The sequence below is a fragment of the Salarias fasciatus genome, chromosome 8, assembly GCF_902148845.1.
Source record: "Salarias fasciatus chromosome 8, fSalaFa1.1, whole genome shotgun sequence".
NCBI classification, from domain to species: domain Eukaryota; kingdom Metazoa; phylum Chordata; class Actinopteri; order Blenniiformes; family Blenniidae; genus Salarias; species Salarias fasciatus.
In genome coordinates this window covers 2,553,445-2,572,337 of record NC_043752.1, presented here as the reverse complement: position 1 = coordinate 2,572,337, position 18,893 = coordinate 2,553,445, and the positions used below count along the sequence as shown (strand labels likewise).

The 18,893-nt window shown below is 43.4% G+C and overlaps 2 protein-coding genes across 4 annotated transcripts; one reads left to right on the top strand and one right to left on the bottom strand.

Moving 5' to 3' along the window:
* The first annotated feature begins 655 nt into the window (after positions 1–655).
* LOC115393260 (LIM and SH3 domain protein 1-like) lies at positions 656–10,313 on the top strand. Of its 3 annotated transcripts, XM_030098147.1 has the most exons (8): positions 656–834; positions 1,804–1,898; positions 3,156–3,240; positions 5,782–5,889; positions 6,790–6,897; positions 8,647–8,716; positions 8,809–8,888; positions 9,780–10,313. In XM_030098147.1, the coding sequence occupies exons 1-8, from the start codon at positions 766–768 to the stop codon at positions 9,951–9,953; spliced, it is 789 nt and encodes a 262-aa protein (XP_029954007.1). In that variant the 5' UTR covers positions 656–765; the 3' UTR covers positions 9,954–10,313. The 3 variants fall into 3 exon arrangements, with proteins under 3 accessions (XP_029954007.1, XP_029954008.1, XP_029954009.1); XM_030098148.1 differs by lacking the exon at positions 5,782–5,889; XM_030098149.1 differs by lacking the exon at positions 6,790–6,897.
* Positions 10,314–10,448: 135 nt separating this feature from the next.
* On the bottom strand, positions 10,449–17,936 carry LOC115393259 (kelch domain-containing protein 1-like). Its single transcript, XM_030098146.1, has 13 exons — positions 17,636–17,936; positions 16,520–16,590; positions 16,088–16,208; positions 14,949–15,061; positions 14,750–14,837; positions 14,221–14,319; positions 14,058–14,132; positions 13,569–13,627; positions 13,361–13,473; positions 13,150–13,222; positions 12,337–12,421; positions 11,392–11,471; positions 10,449–10,800 (listed from the first exon to the last, which is right to left on the bottom strand). The coding sequence occupies exons 1-13, from the start codon at positions 17,735–17,737 to the stop codon at positions 10,668–10,670; spliced, it is 1,212 nt and encodes a 403-aa protein (XP_029954006.1). The 5' UTR covers positions 17,738–17,936; the 3' UTR covers positions 10,449–10,667.
* Between the last annotated feature and the right edge of the window lie 957 nt (positions 17,937–18,893).

Sequence of the window (18,893 nt, the reverse complement as noted above, 5' to 3'; positions counted from 1 at the left end):
TCAGAATTTGAATAAATAAACTTCGACATGTGTGAAAGACAAACAAATAAAAAAATATAGATGACAGCTCTCTGGTCATGAGCATCTTTATATAAAATAGCATTGCTGTGCCTTCGCGGTGTTATTGCCATTCATCAGATCGTGGGGTTAAAAGTCGTGTTTACTGTAGTTCCGTGAACGCCTGCGATGCCGCCTTCAGGTACTGCTCAGAAATTTAGCATTTGTTAATATTATTTTTTAGATGTATAGAAAAAAATTAATTCCAGAGGCAAAATTTCCCCTTGCTCTGGCTACGGGGTGGATTTAAAATGGTAAATTTTATATATATTTTATATATGTTCTTATATATATTCGTAAAATTAATTAGCACTTCCTAATATCGTACGATATATCCTCAGTCCACCCCCCCCCTCCCCCACCCCCCCCGGTAACAAAAGGCCATAAAGTTTATCAAGTTGCGACACAATTACTGTTAAATCCAGTATTTTCACTCAAGTATTTTCACCATATTATTAAGAACTGCTTTCTTAATAATAAAGCCAGATAAAGCTGTAATAAACGCAGGGCCCGTGAAGGCATCACGATGCGCGCCTGACTCCTCCTCACTTTGAGCATTCTCCATAAATTAATTCTCATGTATGCAGGAAAGCTGGAGGGCTGATAGGGTCCCAGATTCCCACCAAGACTTCTCCCATTATTACCTCGTTCACTGGCTTTTCACACTTTTTTTTTTAATCTCACACTTTTTGGAGCACCGGGGCCACCATGAATCCGCCCTGTGGGAGATGCAATAAGCCAGTGTACCCAACAGAAAAAATCAACTGCCTTGACAAGGTAAGTTACTGCAAATACCTGACATCAACACTTTTGTGCAAGACATTAACTGAATGACAGAATGCATGCTTTTCCTGCATGTTTATTTTTTCACATTTGTTGCAAAAAAAAAAAAAAAAAAAAGTTTAATGTGATCAATGATGGATACAATGTGTGTTTTAATTTGGCATGCTGAATTACTAGTAATTTCTTTTTAATATACATGTATTTCGTAGTTCTAATGTTTTAAAGAATATTTAAAAAATGTCACATTATTTATTAATTCATAGATTAGTTGGACAAATATATACAAAGGAAGTGAAGAGCAGTAATACCACATCCTGAACAGACATTCTCCTCGAACATGCAATGGTACCGAAAAAGAAAAGACAGACCACATGAACACCGTGCTTGTCATTGTGAGAATGTCCCCTTACACACACAGCAACTTCATCACAGGTTTTTTTCCACTCTGCATAAGGGTGAGACGTTTTTTTAAATATTGAAAATACAGTATATACAAGTATATTTAAATTCTATTTTCAATTTACATGAATAAAATCTTAGAAGACATTCGGGTCATTCCATGTTTGTTTTTAAGTGACCAGACATTGTAAAAAGGCTCCCAGAGGAAGTTGGAGACCTCCCACAGCTTTAAATATGCATTCTAAACTGACTATACAAGGACAGATATCGGTTGTCCCGTGCTTTTACGTGATGGCCGCGATGCGCCATCTAAAGATATGATCAAATCTGACATGGTTTATTGATCCTAGATCAGATAAACATGGAGAAGTGAAGGTTGTGTGGCACAGTAATGCTTCAAGAAGATTGAAGTTCTTTTCGAGGAAATCTGCATCGAGATAATCTTTCCATACACAGAATAAAACCTCTGCAGATTTTGTCTTCACTGTAGTTTTCGTTGGTAAGAAGTAGCCTATATTTCCTTGTGCGTGAAAATGGTGATGGACTCTGACGTTGTCTTTGCAGTACTGGCACAAAGGTTGCTTCAGCTGTGAGGTGTGCAAGATGGCCTTGAGCATGTCAAACTACAAAGGCTTCGAGAAGAAACCCTACTGCACCATGTGAGTGTCCGCACTGCTGCAGAAAGAGTTTAGTTATCGGTCCTCATTGGGCCTCTCCTGTCTTAAAGCAGGGAAGGAAAGTGTCTCAGTGTTTATGCGTCAATAGAAGTGGAATTTGTAAACTTTATTTTAGGAGAAAGCAGTTGATCACTCTAAAAGTGTGACAAAAGATGCATCATGATCTTACGTGTTTTGGGAGGTCAGAACTCATTTGGTCACAGACCAAACTCGTCACGACATGAGCAGGCGTTTGTTTTTGAAGCGATTGAGACACAGATGATCCGGAGGTGAGAAGAGATGGAAAAGGGAAATGTGAGCAGACAGGCTGAAACCACATGACCTCACTCCTGCGTTCAGCCTGAAACGACACTTTCTCTGTCTAAAGTCAACAAGTGGGAAAGATTTCTCTTCTGAGAGTCTTTCCAAACAGTTTGCTTCAGTGGCTCAGGCTCTTGCATTGTGTTTTCTCTGCATCTTAAAGGTGCTGTAGGCAGGATTTTGCTAGTCACTGCAAATTTTTCTGTGTTTTGTTTGGATTCAATGTTAGAGTATCCATTGATAATCCTTTAGGAGTGTAGCATAATTGCACTACCGCGAAGGCGCAGCGTTTCCATCTGTCTCTGTTCTGAGCTGAAAAGGAATCTCGACAGCTCCAGGTATCTTTGACCAATCAGAAGAGCCCATGAGGCTCTAACCGTGATTGGTCGAGGGGCGTTCGTCGCACATTCTTGTGGGAGGGGCTTAACTTGCGTAAGGGCGTGATGTCAGAGAAAACAGGACAGGATTGGCTGTGCTGGGTTTCAAATCACCATCTTAGATGGGTCAAATCGCCATCTTGCTTAGGTAACCCTAAGCAAGATGGCGGAGATGCCAAATTCTGCCTACAGCACCTTTAAGTGAAATTTTAGGGCTCCATGTTACCAGTCTGGCCACTTGAGTTGAATCTGGACTGTATGTGGAACCTGAACTGTTAAAATCTTGCTCTTTTATGTTTAGTTTGTTGCTTTTATCACTTTTTTTGGGGTAAGAAATGTAGAAAATGTTTAAACTATAGCTCAAACAGAGGAATCATTTATGCCTCCAAATTATAATTTGTTTGTGTCTGATTCCATTAGGAGTTTTGGTTTAACTTAGACCATCCAGGATGGGTAGAAGTTGCTGCTTTTTCCTCTTTTTTTAAAGCAAAATGCGCAAAATCCAGTTATAGCTTGGGTGTTTTGGTGAATGAATGATTCTTCCTCCTCTTCATCCTGACAGGCATTATCCTAAAACCTCTTTCACCATCGTTACGGACACTCCAGAGAACCTGCGGCTCAAACAACAGAGCATGCTCAACAGTCAGGTGAGCCCGGCGGCGAGCCGCACCGTCACCCAGGCTCAGGTCTCAGGACTCAGGACTCACCTAATCTCCTTATGTAACCACCACTCCGCTCGCCTCCGTCACCCCGCCCAGCTCTAAGCTCACGGCACCTGGATTCCTTCAGTGAAATAATAAACTCCCAGCATAAAACCCAAAAGGCCAGAGACTCGAGAGAACGGCGTGGAAGGAGACACGACAAAGAGGAGGGCAGGTGGAGACACAGGATCTAACTTTAGCATCCTTCACTCTGACTTTCACATTGGCTGATGAGCATGAAGCAGGAAGTCCACAATATTTGCAGGGTGGGTGTCAAACAGACGCCTGGTGCGCTAAAACTGGTGCGCTAGAGTCTCCAGTCCAGCCCGTCAAACCACCCAAAACTGTAAACATTTTCACGAAAACGATTTTTCAACTAAACTTAAGAAAAGTGGATGCAACACAAAACTGAGACTGTATTTAAATGACAATATTTCAGGTAAAAAGTTTCAGGATTACACGACATTTTGAAAATGATGTCTTGTTTCCACAAAAGAAACACTGACAATGATGTAGTTTTCACGTTGGGCCACTAGTGGGTGCTGTGGTTTGTTTTTGTAGTGAAACCACACAGAGAACAATACACTCTAAACATTAACAACAGGAGAACACAGACATGTTTACAGACAGTCAACCAAGTGGGACTGTTATTACAGTGACTGTCGACTCTAAAACTACCAGGACCAGGAGAATCTGGACCGGGACCAGGGGAATCTGGACCGGGACTCAGGACACAAACTGAAAGGAGCTTAGACGATGCTGTTGTAGAGGACGTGGTCCATGCAGGCAGTAGTGCGCTGGATGAAGCGATGCCCTCAGGCTCCTCAGGAAGAGGAAGTCATTCGAGACACATTACAGGTTCGAAAAGACTCTCCTCCGCTCAGCCTCTCGTGTGTCACCACCTCAACCCGCCCTCCCTCCCGCTCTTCACCATCTTTAAACTGTAATCTGATCACAGCGTCCATGCCAGCACTTTAACCCCATCAAAGGTTTAAGTGCTGCCAGTCACGCAAAATGAAAGAGATTCGCTCAAACTCCAAACTCGACCTGAGGGATTGTCTGCTTAAAGTAAAGCTGGGGATTTCTTCTTCTAAAAAAAAAAAAAAAAAAAAAAAAAAAAAATGGTAGAAATAAAAGTCACTTAGCCTTTTAAGGGTGCACTTTCTGGAAGACTAACAATCACTTGTGGCTGTACGGTTAAATCTTTCAATATGCCTGAAGAGGAAAATGTCCTTACGCAGCGTCACCAAGTGGATTTTGGCAAAATCTCAGGAAATCTAACTTTGTGCAGGTTTCTCGACATTCCCGGCTTTGAAACGGCTTCATAGGATTTTTAGCTTCATGCAGATTTTGTGTAGCAGATTCTGAGTTGAAAATAAGATGAACACGCCTTTTGCTTGCGTGACGTTTCAAGTGAAAGCCCATCGTTTTTGCGTTTTTGTTTTGGGAAAGTTTTGTGTTTACATGGCAACATTTTGAAAATGTTGACCAACGTGAAAACTACATCGTTTTTAAGCAATCCTGCCAACTAAATGAAAATATTCATGTGTACTGGTGTAAAACAGGTTTAGAAAACAGTTACGATTGTGAGAGTACTCTTCATTTCCTGCCTTGCTGCTAAAACTGCAGTCTAGTCGTGTTGTTGTCCGACGGCTCTGTAGCGCCGACTAGTGGCGTGTGGCTGAACTGCAGCGATGTGGCTTTATAGCTGGTTTTAGATGAGACACAACATATTAAAAATAAAAAAAAAAAAACCTGGTGCAGTGACCAAATGTGTTAGTATTAAGGTTTATCTATTGAAATAGTGTCTGAGACAGTCTTACACCCTCATTTCAGCATGAGAACTACTGATCTCATCGCACAAAATGGCCTAAATAGACTCCATTTTTGTTGAGGACGACTTCCAACAGTCTTGTAACATCCCTAAAACTGTCATCAAATTCACACCAAAAGCCATTTCCTCCTCTCTCTCTCTCTCTCTCTCTCTCTCTCCTCTCACAGCTCTTTCCTCTGGTTTCATCCAAGCGACCTACTTCATTGTTTATAACCATAAAAGTCTCGGCAGCTGCGCTCTCTCACTGAAGCAGCGTGTTCCTCATAGCGAGAACATGAGTCAATGTGTGTGTGTGTGTGTGTGTGTGTGTGTGTGTGTGTGTGTGTGTGTGTGTGTGTGTGTGTGTGTGTGTGTGTGTGTGTGTGTATCTCAGATTTACTTTCACCTAAACGTTTTGTCATGTTTTAGGATCGCATGTGTTTCCCCGAGTCCTTAAACCTACAAATAACGTTGACCAGCATTCTGAACATGTTTGAGCACAGAATGAGTTTGTGTGTGTGTGTGTGTGTGTGTGTGCATTTTCAATTCAGACTCTGTAAAAACACATCTGTGCTCATTTTAAAAGAACACGGCCCTGTTCGGGTCGAGAGCTTAATAATAATAATGATGATGAGAAGCGGCCTGAGGTTCCTTGACGAATGACGGATTTTCAGGCGCTCTATAAGGAGGACTTTGAAAAGAACAAGGGGAAAGGTTTCAGCGTGGTGGCCGACACTCCCGAGATGCAGAGAGTGAAGAAGACACAAGACCAGATCAGCCACGTACGTCCGGTCGACGTCCCAGAGCATCCAAACCGTCTGATAACGCTCCGTCCATCCGTTTAACAACCGTCTTCCTCCTCTTTAGAGGCCTTGTAGAAGTTTTAGATTAGTGGCGTCTCAACGAAAAGTCTGCATGTCTGCATGATCTCCCATCAGATCTGTGTTTGCTTTCTTTTTTTTACATTTGCCTGATCATTTCCAAGTGGCTCAGATCCGATGTTGCATTCAGTTCAAGTTGGACTTTAGAGTTTTAGCTGAAAAGCTAGTGAAAGGTAGGATTTGCTCTAAAAATTATGCTATTTATCAAATCAAAACTGTTTTTGTACTTCTAAAATTAGAAAATAATAATACAAGTCTATCTGTGAAAACAGGATTTAATTCTGTTGCATATTTTTATCATCAGATTTTTGACAGTGAAATGTGGTCTCAGTGTTACCAACAGGCACTGAATGCAGCATTGTCCCATTTCTCTGCTCTTAAAATAATGCATGAATTAAAATAAATCAACTGTTTCCATCTGACTGGAATGTTTTACTCACGGTGAGAAGACTGATGCCACTCAAGAGAATGTGTTGAAGACATGACTCACACCTGATTATGTCTGCTTCTCAAGAATAAGATGAAATATTTGTCATTCAAATGGTGGAGAAAGACCGTAGCTTGACATTTTTACGTTTAATCCTAGTAACTAGTTCTAGTGCTGCAGTTTTGTAATGATGATTTACCTCAAACGTGTTTGTAGACTTGGAGCAAATCCAGAGATAACCTGCATGCTCAGGAAAAACAACATTTAGTGGCCAAAAAGTATTGATTTTGGTACGAAATACCACAGAGTGGCATCAATCTTCACATTTTATACTCGGCAAATATTCCCAAATGAAACCTGACTGGTGTCTGCAGGCGCTTTACAAAGAGGACTTTGAGAAGAACAAGGGGAAAGGGTTCAGCGTGGTGGCCGACACCCCGGAGATGGCCCGGCTGAAGAAGACGCAGGACCAGATCAGCAACGTGAGTGGAGACCAGCCAAACCAGACAAGGGGTCATGTACGCAGCAGGGGGATCGAACACTTTCCACTTCCATCTGGAGTGGTAAAATAGCGCCACGATAACCTTTACATTTCAATTTTAAAGCTCTTCTCTGTTGTGACGCAGAGTACACCTGGTGAAAATGTCGATATCTTTGCAGAAAACAACTGGTTATGACTGAAAGTGACTATAGTCTCAACATAAAGTCAATTTTAATAAAACTTTCTGGTGCAAAATGCAGTGAAATATCCAAAAAACATCTCCTCTAGCTGTTGCATTCTGGGTTATTATACACCCCCGCCCCCCCCCCCCCAGAAAGGCTTCCAGGCTCATGCTAATTTGTTAGCTTTCATTGAGCATCACTGATACCTCAGTTTAGTCCACTACTTTTAAGATATGTTTAAAAACAGCATAGGATAAAAACACATCTATATGTTAGATATGATAAATCACCAGTGTTAGAGGCCTGGACAGAATATTTATCACTCTGTGGAAAGATTTGCATTTCTTTTCATTCATGCAACTTTGAATTTGCTGCAAAAAGTAGATTTCTTGGTCCGACGTGTGTGTTTATTTCCAATATGCTGGCTCGGAGGAGGGAACACATCCTTTCTCCTTTCACAGTGAAACGTCTGATTTGTTTCTCATGTGCAGCTACAACACGGTGCAGGCAGAGCAGATGTAGAAACCCTGCTGGTGGTGGATGTTTTAGCAGAACATCTCTCAGGGTCTGGACGAGAGCAGAGAGAGGAAAGAGCTCCACACAGCAGCAGAGGATGTCGGAGGCACATTTCAGGCATTTCTCCCCGTCCAGTGAAGAGCGGCTGCCCTATATGGTCAAAGTCTCTCAGCTGTGGACACACACACACACACACACACACACACACACACACACACACACTTCTCTCATGAGAGCGCTGGCTGCAGAGAGGAATGACGGATGATAAGCTTTATGTCAGAAGGGCAAACTGAGATTTTTTTTCCAAAGTTCTGTCTCTTTTTTTTTTTTCTTTTTTTAAATTTGTGCTTGTTTCCTTTCCCTTCAAACCGTTTCCCACACAGTCCTGTTTGCGTTCGCTCCTCCCGAGGTTTGCTGAGGACACACAGAGCTGCTCCCTTGCCTCCCTGTGTGAGACTCGGTTTTCTCCTCCTTTTGATTAATCGTGCACACGTCTTTGCGTTCTGTTTCCTCTGCTGGACTCGAGTGTGTGTTGCACAATCATGCACCAACGCTAAACCACCTCAATTCATTCAGTGTGTTTTTTGGATGTTTGTGTCTGTCAGTGATTATCTCATAAAAATCTGACAGAAGCTTCGATATTTAAAATCATACTTTGATTATAAAAGACCTCCACAAGTCATCTGTAGCATTGAATGCTTTGTATTGTTGTTAAGTGCAGTTCGAAAGCGCTTTCATCTGTCAGTAATATGGGAGATTGTTCTGGAGGATCTCTAGTATCTCAGTTAAAGTGGTTCTTTTTCAACAGTAAAAGATAAAAAAAAAAACATGTGTTTTCATTTCTTGGAAAAAAAAAAAAACTATTAAAATAAGAAAAAGTGGATTCTGGCCCCTGAAAGTGTTCCTGCTGCAGCTCAGAAATCTCCTCTGTTTCCCCTCAGCACCTCCTAAAATGGTGAACTGACTTCCCACAGAAGGGGGGTTTGTTTAGGTGAAAAATTAAATGTGTGTGTGTGTGGTGTGTGTGTGTGTGTGTGTGTGTGTGTGTGCAGATAAAGTACCACGAAGAGTTTGAGAAGAGCAAGATCCGAAGCGACGCACCTCCTCCTGAAAACAGACAAGGTGACACACTTTCTTATCACTTCCTTCTTGTTAAAAAAAAAGAAAAGAAAAAAAAAAAACCTTCCAACATTCAACTTATGTGTGTTTTCTAGATTATGAAAGCCAGCAACCCAACCTTGTGGGAGCCAGTCAACCACTCAGGCCTGGTCCTGCAGCGCCGCCTGCTGGAGGGGTGAGGGTATAGCGTGTGTGTGCGTGTGTGTGATTCATGAGGGTTATTTCCAAGTGTAACTCATTTAATCCTTCTCTAATATTCAATAATCACTCGGTCAGACGTACTGATTAAAGCCTGCAGGCATCGATCCATCCTCTGCAGCGCTTCATCTCTACCTTGTGTTCGAGGTTTTCCTGCTGTGAGGTTTTCGGGCTGCTCGCCGCTGCTCCGGCCCCTGAAAGTGAATTTAGGTTCAGTCAGTTATTATAGTGCAGAATGAATTCAGGTTTCCAGCAGCAGTAAAGCTGGACAGAGTGAAGACATAAAGTTTAGTCAGTCATCAAACACGGCAAGCGATAATGTAATAACAGCCTGTACCATTTTGACCAGTCTAAATGTTAGGAAATTAACTTCATAACTCACCAATAATTGAATAAGTTATTAGGTTACATTACTGAAGGAGCATATGAAAAAAACTGAGGGATTATACTGAATCAAGATCACATTCATTTATTGATCACACACACTCTGCCTGACCGATATCAAACGCCTTCAAAAACCGTATCTTTTGTTGTATAAGTTTCATTTACAGCTTCAGGTGGTGAACATTTATACGTTTTCAGCTGCTTTTGTAAATGATTTTATCTTTTTCATCCTTCTTTTCCAGCATTTTTCAGACAGTTTTGACAGAATCGAGTAGAACAGACCGCCAGAGATTAAAGTCATGCTGATAAAAAGTTTATTTCAGTTACTGAAAGCTTCATGGAGCCACTGCCAAAGAGCCACATGTGGCTCCAGAGCCGCAGGTTGAAAACCCCTATTCTAGTTTTTACATTATCAGGTTTATTTAAATCTAAAACTGGCAAACTGATGGTATTGTCGTCCGTTTGTTTGCTTGTGCTGGTCCAGAAGCGTTACCAGGCCCTGTACAGCTACGTGGCGGCAGAGCCGGACGAGGTTTCCCTCCAGGAAGGCGACCTGATCTCAGACGTGGAGCCCATCGACGACGGCTGGGTGTTCGGATGCAACCAGCGCACGGGCCAGCGGGGCATGCTGCCCGCCAACTACATCCGATCCGTGTGAGGCCGGGGAAGCGAGACGCCAGCGACGTGCCAATCGGGCCTTTTGGAAGCGAAAACTGCAGTTTTAAAAGCGTTTCTGCTCGACTCTGCTCCGCTTTGATCCTTTCGATTACAAGGACACTTTACATAAAAGTCACAAAAATTCAACCGCATAACATGAAACTGAAATTCGACAAAATTTTTCACCCATTTGCTTTTTATGTTTCTCAGGTAACATTTTTCTTTTTACGTTTGTGGTTTTCAGCAGTAATACGGCATACAATCAAATAAAACTTAAGTCTTCCATCAATAACTGCCTCTGAACCTACAAAATTTAAGATTTCAAACTCTTCTCAATTAAAAAGTGGATTATTTTACTGTGTCAAGTGTCTTTTTGGTTCCTTGGAGGCTTTCTACTTCAGTGATTTTAAAGCAGTTTTCAGACAAGTAAAAACCTTAAAAGGTGACAAAACATACAAAAACAAAGTCTCCATCATGAAGTAAAACCAGGCGGAGCTGCAAAAGTCATCAGCTTTATTCAAAAACAAGTCAGTAAATACAGTAAAATCCAACTAATGAAAACTGGCCGTTTAAAAATAAGACAAACTTCACTTACAAAGTCTAAAAGAAGAAAACTTCCAGCACCTTATTTCTTTTTTTAGAGTCATTACGAGCACAAATGCCATCGGAGAGTTTGATGCTCCTAAAAAAAACCCTAATTAGAAAAAAACCCTCTTCAAGCTTTGAGAAATGGCTTCACGGTGGAGAAAAAGGCTCGCCTCTTGTTCACGCTGCTGCGGAGCTTCGACGGCAGAGAGAGGAGGTCTCCGAACAGCTGCTGGTGTTCGCCGATGAAATCTTCACACAGTCTGAGAGAGAAAAACGGGGAGTTCAGACGAGAAGCAGGTGAGCCGAGGGGCGCAACCGGCGGAATCCTGGTGGAACCCGAACCCAGCTACCTCTTCCACCGCCAACTCCGTCAGTCCTCCATGGCTCAAATAGTTTTGCTCCAATCTACCGTAACCATGACTTCCTTCCTTCCTGCTCTGACCCAACATTCCACGACTGGCATGAAGAGCGTCTGCCGTCCATTGGCAGTCTTTACACTGATGGACTCTGTTCCTTACTTTTGATGCCATATGCAGACCCAGCTGTAAAACCATGGAAACTGTTATCCTCTCACATCGTTTAATGCTCTGGGTTCAAAACCAAGGTTTTCTCAGTCATCACAAAAAGGGTTAATTTGACCAATATGTCCACATACGATGAGTGAAAGCTCTTTAGAATAAGCCGTTGTCCTCGGCTGTAATCTGTCGCGGGGAGAATATAAATAGCCTCAGGAGTTTGCCGGCCTGTGCACTTGGCCGGAGCAGCTTATTCGTCGGTGAATGCAGTGGACAGGGCGGCATTGTGCCCGCGTGCTCATGAGCACATGATCCGGACGCGGAGCGGTGAGTTACCTGGAGAGGGAGTAAGGCTGGGTCTGGAAGATGAGGATGTCGCTGCAGTGATGTTGGGACGGAGCTCTCAGAATAGCAATCTGTCAACGACAAACACGAGGAAGCATCGTATGGAAATGTTCTTTAGCACATACTGCAGACACACTTCACACACACACACACACACACACACACACACACACACACGCAGCGAGTGCTTAATCCACTCCGAGCTTTAGTTATGCAACATGTGCTGTAACTGGCTCGCTCTACAAATAACATCACAGAAGTAATGAGATTTAAAACGCTGTGTATTTAAAAATGGAGGAATGTTGCTGAAAAATGTTCCACGTCACTTTTTCTGTTGAAATTTCAAGCAATGCTGGTTTATTGTGGAGAAAGTCACTCAGCACTGGTAAGCTGCCCTAAAGCCGCCATGTTTGATCCCAAACACGCTCTGCAGATCAGAGTTTCTTCGGGAAATGTTGGCGACAAGATTTGGGTCAAACAACCCAAGAAAAAAAAAAAACCCTATTCTGCAATAATCTCACCTGAACGGCATCACTTTCATCCTGACACACTCTCGTTTCCCCGCAGGTCTCCTTCAGTGCTCATCAGCAACTTGCAACGCAATTCTCTATGCAACCAAAGCATCTCCATGGCAACCAGAATGTTTCCACAGGAAAACAATGGCAGAGTCCAATTAGGCTCATGATGCCTTATATTTTAGTTTGTTCTGTCAAAATGGGATGTTTTTCTAAATTAATCTCCTTCAAAATACCAGATCTCATCGAAAAAAAGGCAGAAAATAAATGGACCTAAATAGCAAAAAGTTCACGATTTCAGCAGCCTGGAAAATGAGCCTTTTCAAAAACGGCTGCCATGCAGGGTGTTCATGCCCGAGGGCACTTCAGCACACGGCCAGGGCGAGGCGTGGGACCCAACCCGGTCAGTCAGGAAGCGTACCGTGTCCATGATGACGCAGAGGTTGCTGCATCCGCCGAACACCACGACGTCGCTGTCCTGTCCCAGGCAGGCTGTGTGGCACACCCTGGAGGGGAAACATGAAGAGAGAGAGGAAATCACTCTTTCACCAGGTCTGACGTGTGTGGACGGAGCGTTTTGCATCCAGCCCACAAACCCAACAAGCAAGTTGGAAAAAAAAAAAGAAATAAGAAAAAGAAAAGAAATAAACTTGTAACACGGAAATAAGACAGACTTCTTCCAAATGTATACTCAAAGGAAAGGTTTAAACTTAAAAGTTATTGTGGCACAATTCACCGGTTCGGCCCACTTGAGGTGGAACTGGCCGAACGTGGCCCCTGAAGCGAAATGAGTTTCACACATTGGATCCTAAATAACAAGCTGCTGAAGTTCTGAGCTAAAACTTCCTATTTTCTCTCTTCAGCCAACAGTAACAGAATCCAAGACTTTTTCATTTTTTGAAATACTCCTGTTTAAGCAGGATAGAATACATTCAGCTGCCAGCAGGGGCGTTTCCAGACATTATGGGGGCCACAGGCAATAAACACAATGCACCTTCAAATCAACACACTGGTAGTGATGATTGAATAAATACTTTTATTTTATTCTTAATGTTTTATCAAGCTAGAAAGAAATCTAAGCCCCATTTATATAGATATCAAAACAGCACAGGCCTCTTCACCCCTTCAGGATCTCTTCAGTAAATAAAAAAGAAAAAAATCTGATCCAGCTTCTGTGATAAGGAGACTAAAGAGTGCCCAAAGTTCAAATCGTATAAAGGACAGATGGAAGTACCTCGGCTTGTCTCTGTGTGGATGCATTATCTCGGTCCACTCGTTTGTTCTCGTGTCAAACTTCCAGGCGTCATCTGCAAGACGAGGCTGATCAAAATACTAAAACTCACAAATGAGACAAATTATACAAATTATACGTAACCCAGTCTTCTAAATGAGGTATCCACTGTCTCAACCCAGAGGATTTTACAGCACTAAACCCTGAAACTTACTCAGGGTGACTCCATCTATGCCCAGACCTCCGAAGACGAAGAGCGCGTGGTCCGAGATGGACGTCATGGTGTGCATGGAGCGACCCAGAGGGGCGAAGGTCGGGGGCATGACGCTGAGGAGAACGACACAGTGCAACCTCTTTCAGGTGACAATCAAACGCTGTGCAGGTAAATATACAGAGAGCAGAAAGGAAAAAAGGGATTTTACATTTCAGTCCAGGTCCAAGTTTCCAGGTCCAAGCAGAACAAGTCCAACTCCGCTGTTTCCTGCAAACAAACCCGTTTCTTCAAAATAAGAAAAGGCAGCATGCACCAACAAGTGTTGTGGGAGTCTCTCGCCCCCTCAATGAGGGGTGTCACATTCTGGCCTCGGAGGGTCACTAATCTGTGCACTTTGAACAACTCCCAGCTCCGAATCCAACATCAGAATTCTGATCAGAGTCAGTATTAAACGGATCTCCAGCACTGATACGGAAGTCTCTCTCAGAGGAAGTTAAAGGTCAGTGAAAACTCAGAAGAACCACTTTTCTTAAACAGGATCTGGCCTCGCGATGAGACGGTGTTTTTCTCCACAACAGGAAAGGGAAACAGGAAAAGGCTTTCCCCAAACTGTTGCCGCAAACTGGGACCCGAAGCGTGCTGGAGCGTGAAGGTTTTCCTCTGAGGCCACAGGCTCCGAGCTGCTCAGCGAACTCACCACGCCGCCGGAGAGATAACCTCTGTTCCCCAGCAGGGCGCTGGCATGGCAGCCTCTGGCCGAGGGAGCGGAGCCCTGCACACATCCACACACCGGTACGGAGAGGCGTCAGCGGTCCACCACAGCACGCAAGTTCAATCCCCCATCATCACTGCGTACGCACCCGAGTCTCCGGCTTGCTCCACGTGGAGGAGTGTATGTCGAACACCACGACCTCGCTGTTCCACCCCCAGCACCGGAACAAAGTGTCTCCAATGGTGGACTGAAAAGGAAAAGGATAACGTCTTAACCACTGATGGTCATTTCTCAAAAGCAAGAACTGAAGCTAAGCTAAGGCTTCGTTTTCACAGCCTTTCAAGTGAAAATGCATCGTTTTTGACATTTATGCAGCAACACTTTGAAAAGTGTCCATTTATGTGGAAACGTCGGAAGCGCTGGAGACGATGTAGTTAGCACATTGGCCCACTAGTGGGTGCTGTTGGTTGTTTGTATAATGAAGCCCTGCAGCCATGGCGTGCATGTGCTGAGACCAGTTACCAGAAAGTTGGGTTTTCCACCATTTACTCAACAGAGTCAGAGAGAGTTCAAAAAGCTGCTTTTTCAGTTGCCCCGAGCAGAACTGTCGTGGAAACTGGCACCAAAAACAACAAAAGCTTAACGGCCTGATCAGGCAGATTCCAAACAGTATTCACCCAGGACATCTCGTCCACGATGAAGCTCGACCAGGAGCTGCGAACATCCCCCATGGTCTTACAGCCGTACCCACCGAAGAAGATCAATCTGGAACCAAAGAGAAAAACTATTCGTTTAAAGCATCAGTTCACAATTCTTGTAGCTATGGGATTGTTTTTCTCACCAGGTGATATAGAGATTAGTCTGAACAGGACTGACCGGTTCTTGTGCGCCCAGCAGGAGTGTTTGTTGCGTGGAGAGGGTGTCGGCCCCCTGGTGTCGGTCACTTTCCTCCATGAGCAGGGCTGCTGTGAGAGGTCGATGCTGAACATCTAAAGATTAGAAGAAAAAAAAAAAAAAGGGGGTAAAAGTCAAACCCAGAGGGGCATCATCCTTACCATCAATCAAGCCTGAATATCTCCTCGAGACAGAAACTTCTGGCTTCCAGGAGGTCAAACTGGTGGGAGCAGTTGTTCTGCTGTGAGGCCAGTGTTCATCACACCGCATCTGCTCCAAACTGCTCCGAAAGCCGATCATCAGAGCGGATAATATGCAGAGTCGACAATGTCTGGTATGAGCAGGGTGCGATGCGTGGAAGAGGAGGACGAGATGTTCCCAGATAGCGCTGTCTTACCTTTGCCAACATGTTTTTCTTTTTTAAACAAGTAAACACACAAATCGATACCACGACTCAGCATTTTCACCGACGAGAGTTCCTTCGTTTCCCAGAGTGCCGTTTAACTCTGCCTTCAACACAGTGAAGGAAGTAAAGGTGCACAATCTGGAACTGGTGAAGAACACACACACGTCGCATATTTGGAATCAGGTGAAAGTTCAATGTGAGGCGCAGACAAACAGCTGATTGTTTCTTCCGTCGTTCCTCATGCGGAGGTTTACTTTCTGACTCTCACACCTGTCTCCCAGCCGGGTCCGCTTGCCCAAGAAAATCAAGTTAAAGCAAGTTCTACGTGTCAGTTTACATTGCAGGACTGACAGCTGGCAGTAATAAGACAGATTAAATAACCTGAGTGCCTTCTGCAGACGACCTGGAGGCATTTCAAACACTCTTGAGTTGCCTTAAAGTTTTGTTTTTTTCTACTGGATTTTTATGAGCTTCTGTTGCTCTGTGCCACTTTCTCTTTTCCAGCCTTTGTCTGGAAATCAGGAGTATATTTGTCTAAATTTGGAGTTCAGTAAATAAAACTATATTTATTCTTTATATTTGCTTCAGAAGGAAACTAAAAATGTCTCCTGCTGCTCTGAGCAGCTTTTCACACCTGCACAGCCGTGATCTGTCTCTCAGGATAACCACTGTAAGATCTGCGACTTGTTCAATGTTTTGACCGTCGCCATCTCACCTCATTTGAGTAACCGTCTGGTTCCAACCATCCGCCAAATATGTAAAGCGTGCCGTTGACATGAGCGCTGCTGCACATGGCCAGGTTCGAGGGGACGTCTCCTGTGGCCTGCAGTTTGTCCCTGTCAGAGAGAGACACGGCAGAAGAAATACAGGACGCTTAATGGGCACAGTGTGCTTTACATGACTGCAAATAGGGAAAACAAAACGATCGGCAGCGATATGAATCCTTGTAAAGCGTAGTTAAAGGAAAGTTTTATATGAGGCCATCTTGAACAGACGTCTCTCTCAGGTCAATTCAGACTGTAATTGCAACACTTTTCAAGAGACAACTACATAAAAAACTGGCTTGCTTTCAGCCTACATCCGCTGCTTGCATGTCAAGGTGACCCAGTGTTATCCTAGCTGATAAACAGCCTTTTATCCTTCTCACCACGTCCCGCTGTCCAAATCACAGAACCATATCTCATCGCTGGGCAGGATGACATCTTCTCCACCCACCATCTGCAGGAAGACACACAAAACATTCACTCAAGGGTTTTTCTTTAAAAAAAAGGCAAATAAAACTCACTGTCTCAATGCACATTTGATGGTGACAGACACTGACCACGTGAGCAGGCTGAAGCGTGACACTGCGAGCATAGCAACAGTCTGAACACACAGATAGTTTTGACAGATGTTTTGTTGAAACATGTCACTGCAGCGAGAGTTCATACAAGGATCCTTGAGCTCGGTTGTTTTTGACAACATCTTTACACACGTCAGTGGATCTAAAGCTCACAGGGTAAGCCATTCATAGCATCACTCAAAGCACGGAAAACAGGACATCAGAATGGTTACAAGACGGCTTTGTCTCACTAATTTGGAAAAGTGTTTTGCTTTCATGCTGCTGAAATTATCAGCTTCAGATCAGAAAAAAATACTGCTGTGTTCATTTTTTGCAATGATTACAACAGTTTGTAAGTGAAGACATGAAGACTGAGGGGCGGTGTACAATCTCCACTGAATAAATCTTTTTTTTTTTTTTTTAAAGAAAATTATCCCATGTTGGCATTTACAAAACCTTATGAGCCTTGATATTTGTAACTCTGGGTATTTTTGTGTAGCATATAAGTTGGATGAAGCTTCATAGATGATTGATTGACAGAAACAATAATTTCCCTTCAAGGCTGTAGTTTTTTGATTGGATATTTTTAGGAGAGCTGCGTGTGTCTAATAATTTGACATGTAAGAAGATAACAGGGTCTTCCAGAATTGATTTCACTAACCTTTATGAAAACTAAACTGTGCATTATAAATATGGTGAATCTCAAACATTCCAGTGTAGAAAGCAAAAAGTCTCTATTTTAGCGTTGAAAGAAGTGTGTGTAATTCAGTTATTTATATATTTTTTATTTTTAAGTAATGTGCCTGTACAGGTAGATCTGCGAGGAGCCACGTAGCCACAGAAACCTTGTTGTTTACTTCTCGAGCCAGATAATCAAGTTTTTTCTGTTTTTGTTTATATGGTTCGAGCCACATCTCTCTCGCGCGCACACGGCGTACTCACCCGGTAGCCCCCCCACACGTACAGCGTGTTGCCGTGAATGAACGCCCGGTGGCTGCTCCTCTCCAGCGGACCCACCGGCGCGTCTTCCCGGGCATCATCCATCCCGGAGCGGCGGGGGCTGCGACACTGTCCGCCTGCTGGGAGCGGCAGCTCGGCCTCACACGGAGAAGACTCTCACCGGGGGAGTTAAAGCGGCTCCAGGAGGAAGAGGAGGCGGCGGAGGAGGAGGAGGGGGAGGAGAGCGGAGTCGCGGAGGAGCACTACACCTGACCGGCTGAAGGAGGAAAAGCGTCCGCGGAGGGACACACTTTGATGAACGTGTTTTTCAGGCTGGCTGTTGTCTTCACTGTCTCCTTTTACTCCTCCCTTCAAACGAGTTCACCTCCTCTGCGAACCTCACACATCCAGACAACGACTCTTAATCACTTCGATTAAAGTTTATTATTGTCATCTTGTCCGTTGACACGCAGGTGATGCCGCTGCACGAACCCCTTCACTGTATCCCTCCGCCTCACAGGTGCTTTAAATGTCGTTGATGACTTTAAAACCAACCAACAGGTTAACCTGCCAGGAACAAAAAATAAATAAATAAATAAATAACATGTCTAATAATGAATTTATTTAGCTGTAGATCAGACATACAATTTGTATTAACATGATCCAAACCAGGTGACATAATACAGAAAATACAGAGACTTTGTGTTTGCGTTGCTAGTCAACAATCAATTTGCTTCAGGGCTATTTGTGATGGCGGAAGTAGAGTGGTACAAAAACAAAAAGTTATTTGAATAAATTGGTTATTTGCCATACACTACCTTCTCATCTCATGTTTTTTTTTTTTAATTTATTATCTTGACAATTTACATTGTAGATTCTCACTTATTTTACTGTTACTTGTTTTCTGGGGGAACATTCCATTCTTTTTTCAGTTTTTGAAAATACCCTTTGGCAGGCCCAGTGGTGTCCAAATGAAGCCAGTCTGCTTCCTAATACAAATAAATCGACTATAAGTGGCCACAACCAATAATAACACAATGAAAACACATTCTATGAACCAATTAAAATACATGGATTACAAAGAGGCCCAGGCTCAGAAGCTTCTGATGAGGAGGGAGATGATGATGAGGAGAACATGGTGTTATCGGGTTGGTGCCACTGCTGTTTAAATTTTCCTTTTGGTTTAAATTCCTTTTTTGTGAGATAAGTGAGTCTGGCTTTTGTCTTTTTGTTTGGCACAGCCTTCCTCACAGCTGTGATT

Coding starts and splice junctions, on each gene's coding strand:
- LOC115393260 (XM_030098147.1), top strand. CDS start 766: ATGAATCCGCCCTGTGGGAGATGCAATAAGCCAGTGTACCCAACAGAA. Junction 5,890..6,789: donor CACAAGACCAGATCAGCCAC/GTACGTCCGGTC, acceptor TGGTGTCTGCAG/GCGCTTTACAAAGAGGACTT. Junction 8,889..9,779: donor CAGCGCCGCCTGCTGGAGGG/GTGAGGGTATAG, acceptor GTGCTGGTCCAG/AAGCGTTACCAGGCCCTGTA.
- LOC115393259 (XM_030098146.1), bottom strand. CDS start 17,737: ATGGATGATGCCCGGGAAGACGCGCCGGTGGGTCCGCTGGAGAGGAGC. Junction 13,628..14,057: donor GTTATCTCTCCGGCGGCGTG/GTGAGTTCGCTG, acceptor GTTTGTTTGCAG/GAAACAGCGGAGTTGGACTT. Junction 10,801..11,391: donor CAGCCTTACTCCCTCTCCAG/GTAACTCACCGC, acceptor TTTCTCTCTCAG/ACTGTGTGAAGATTTCATCG.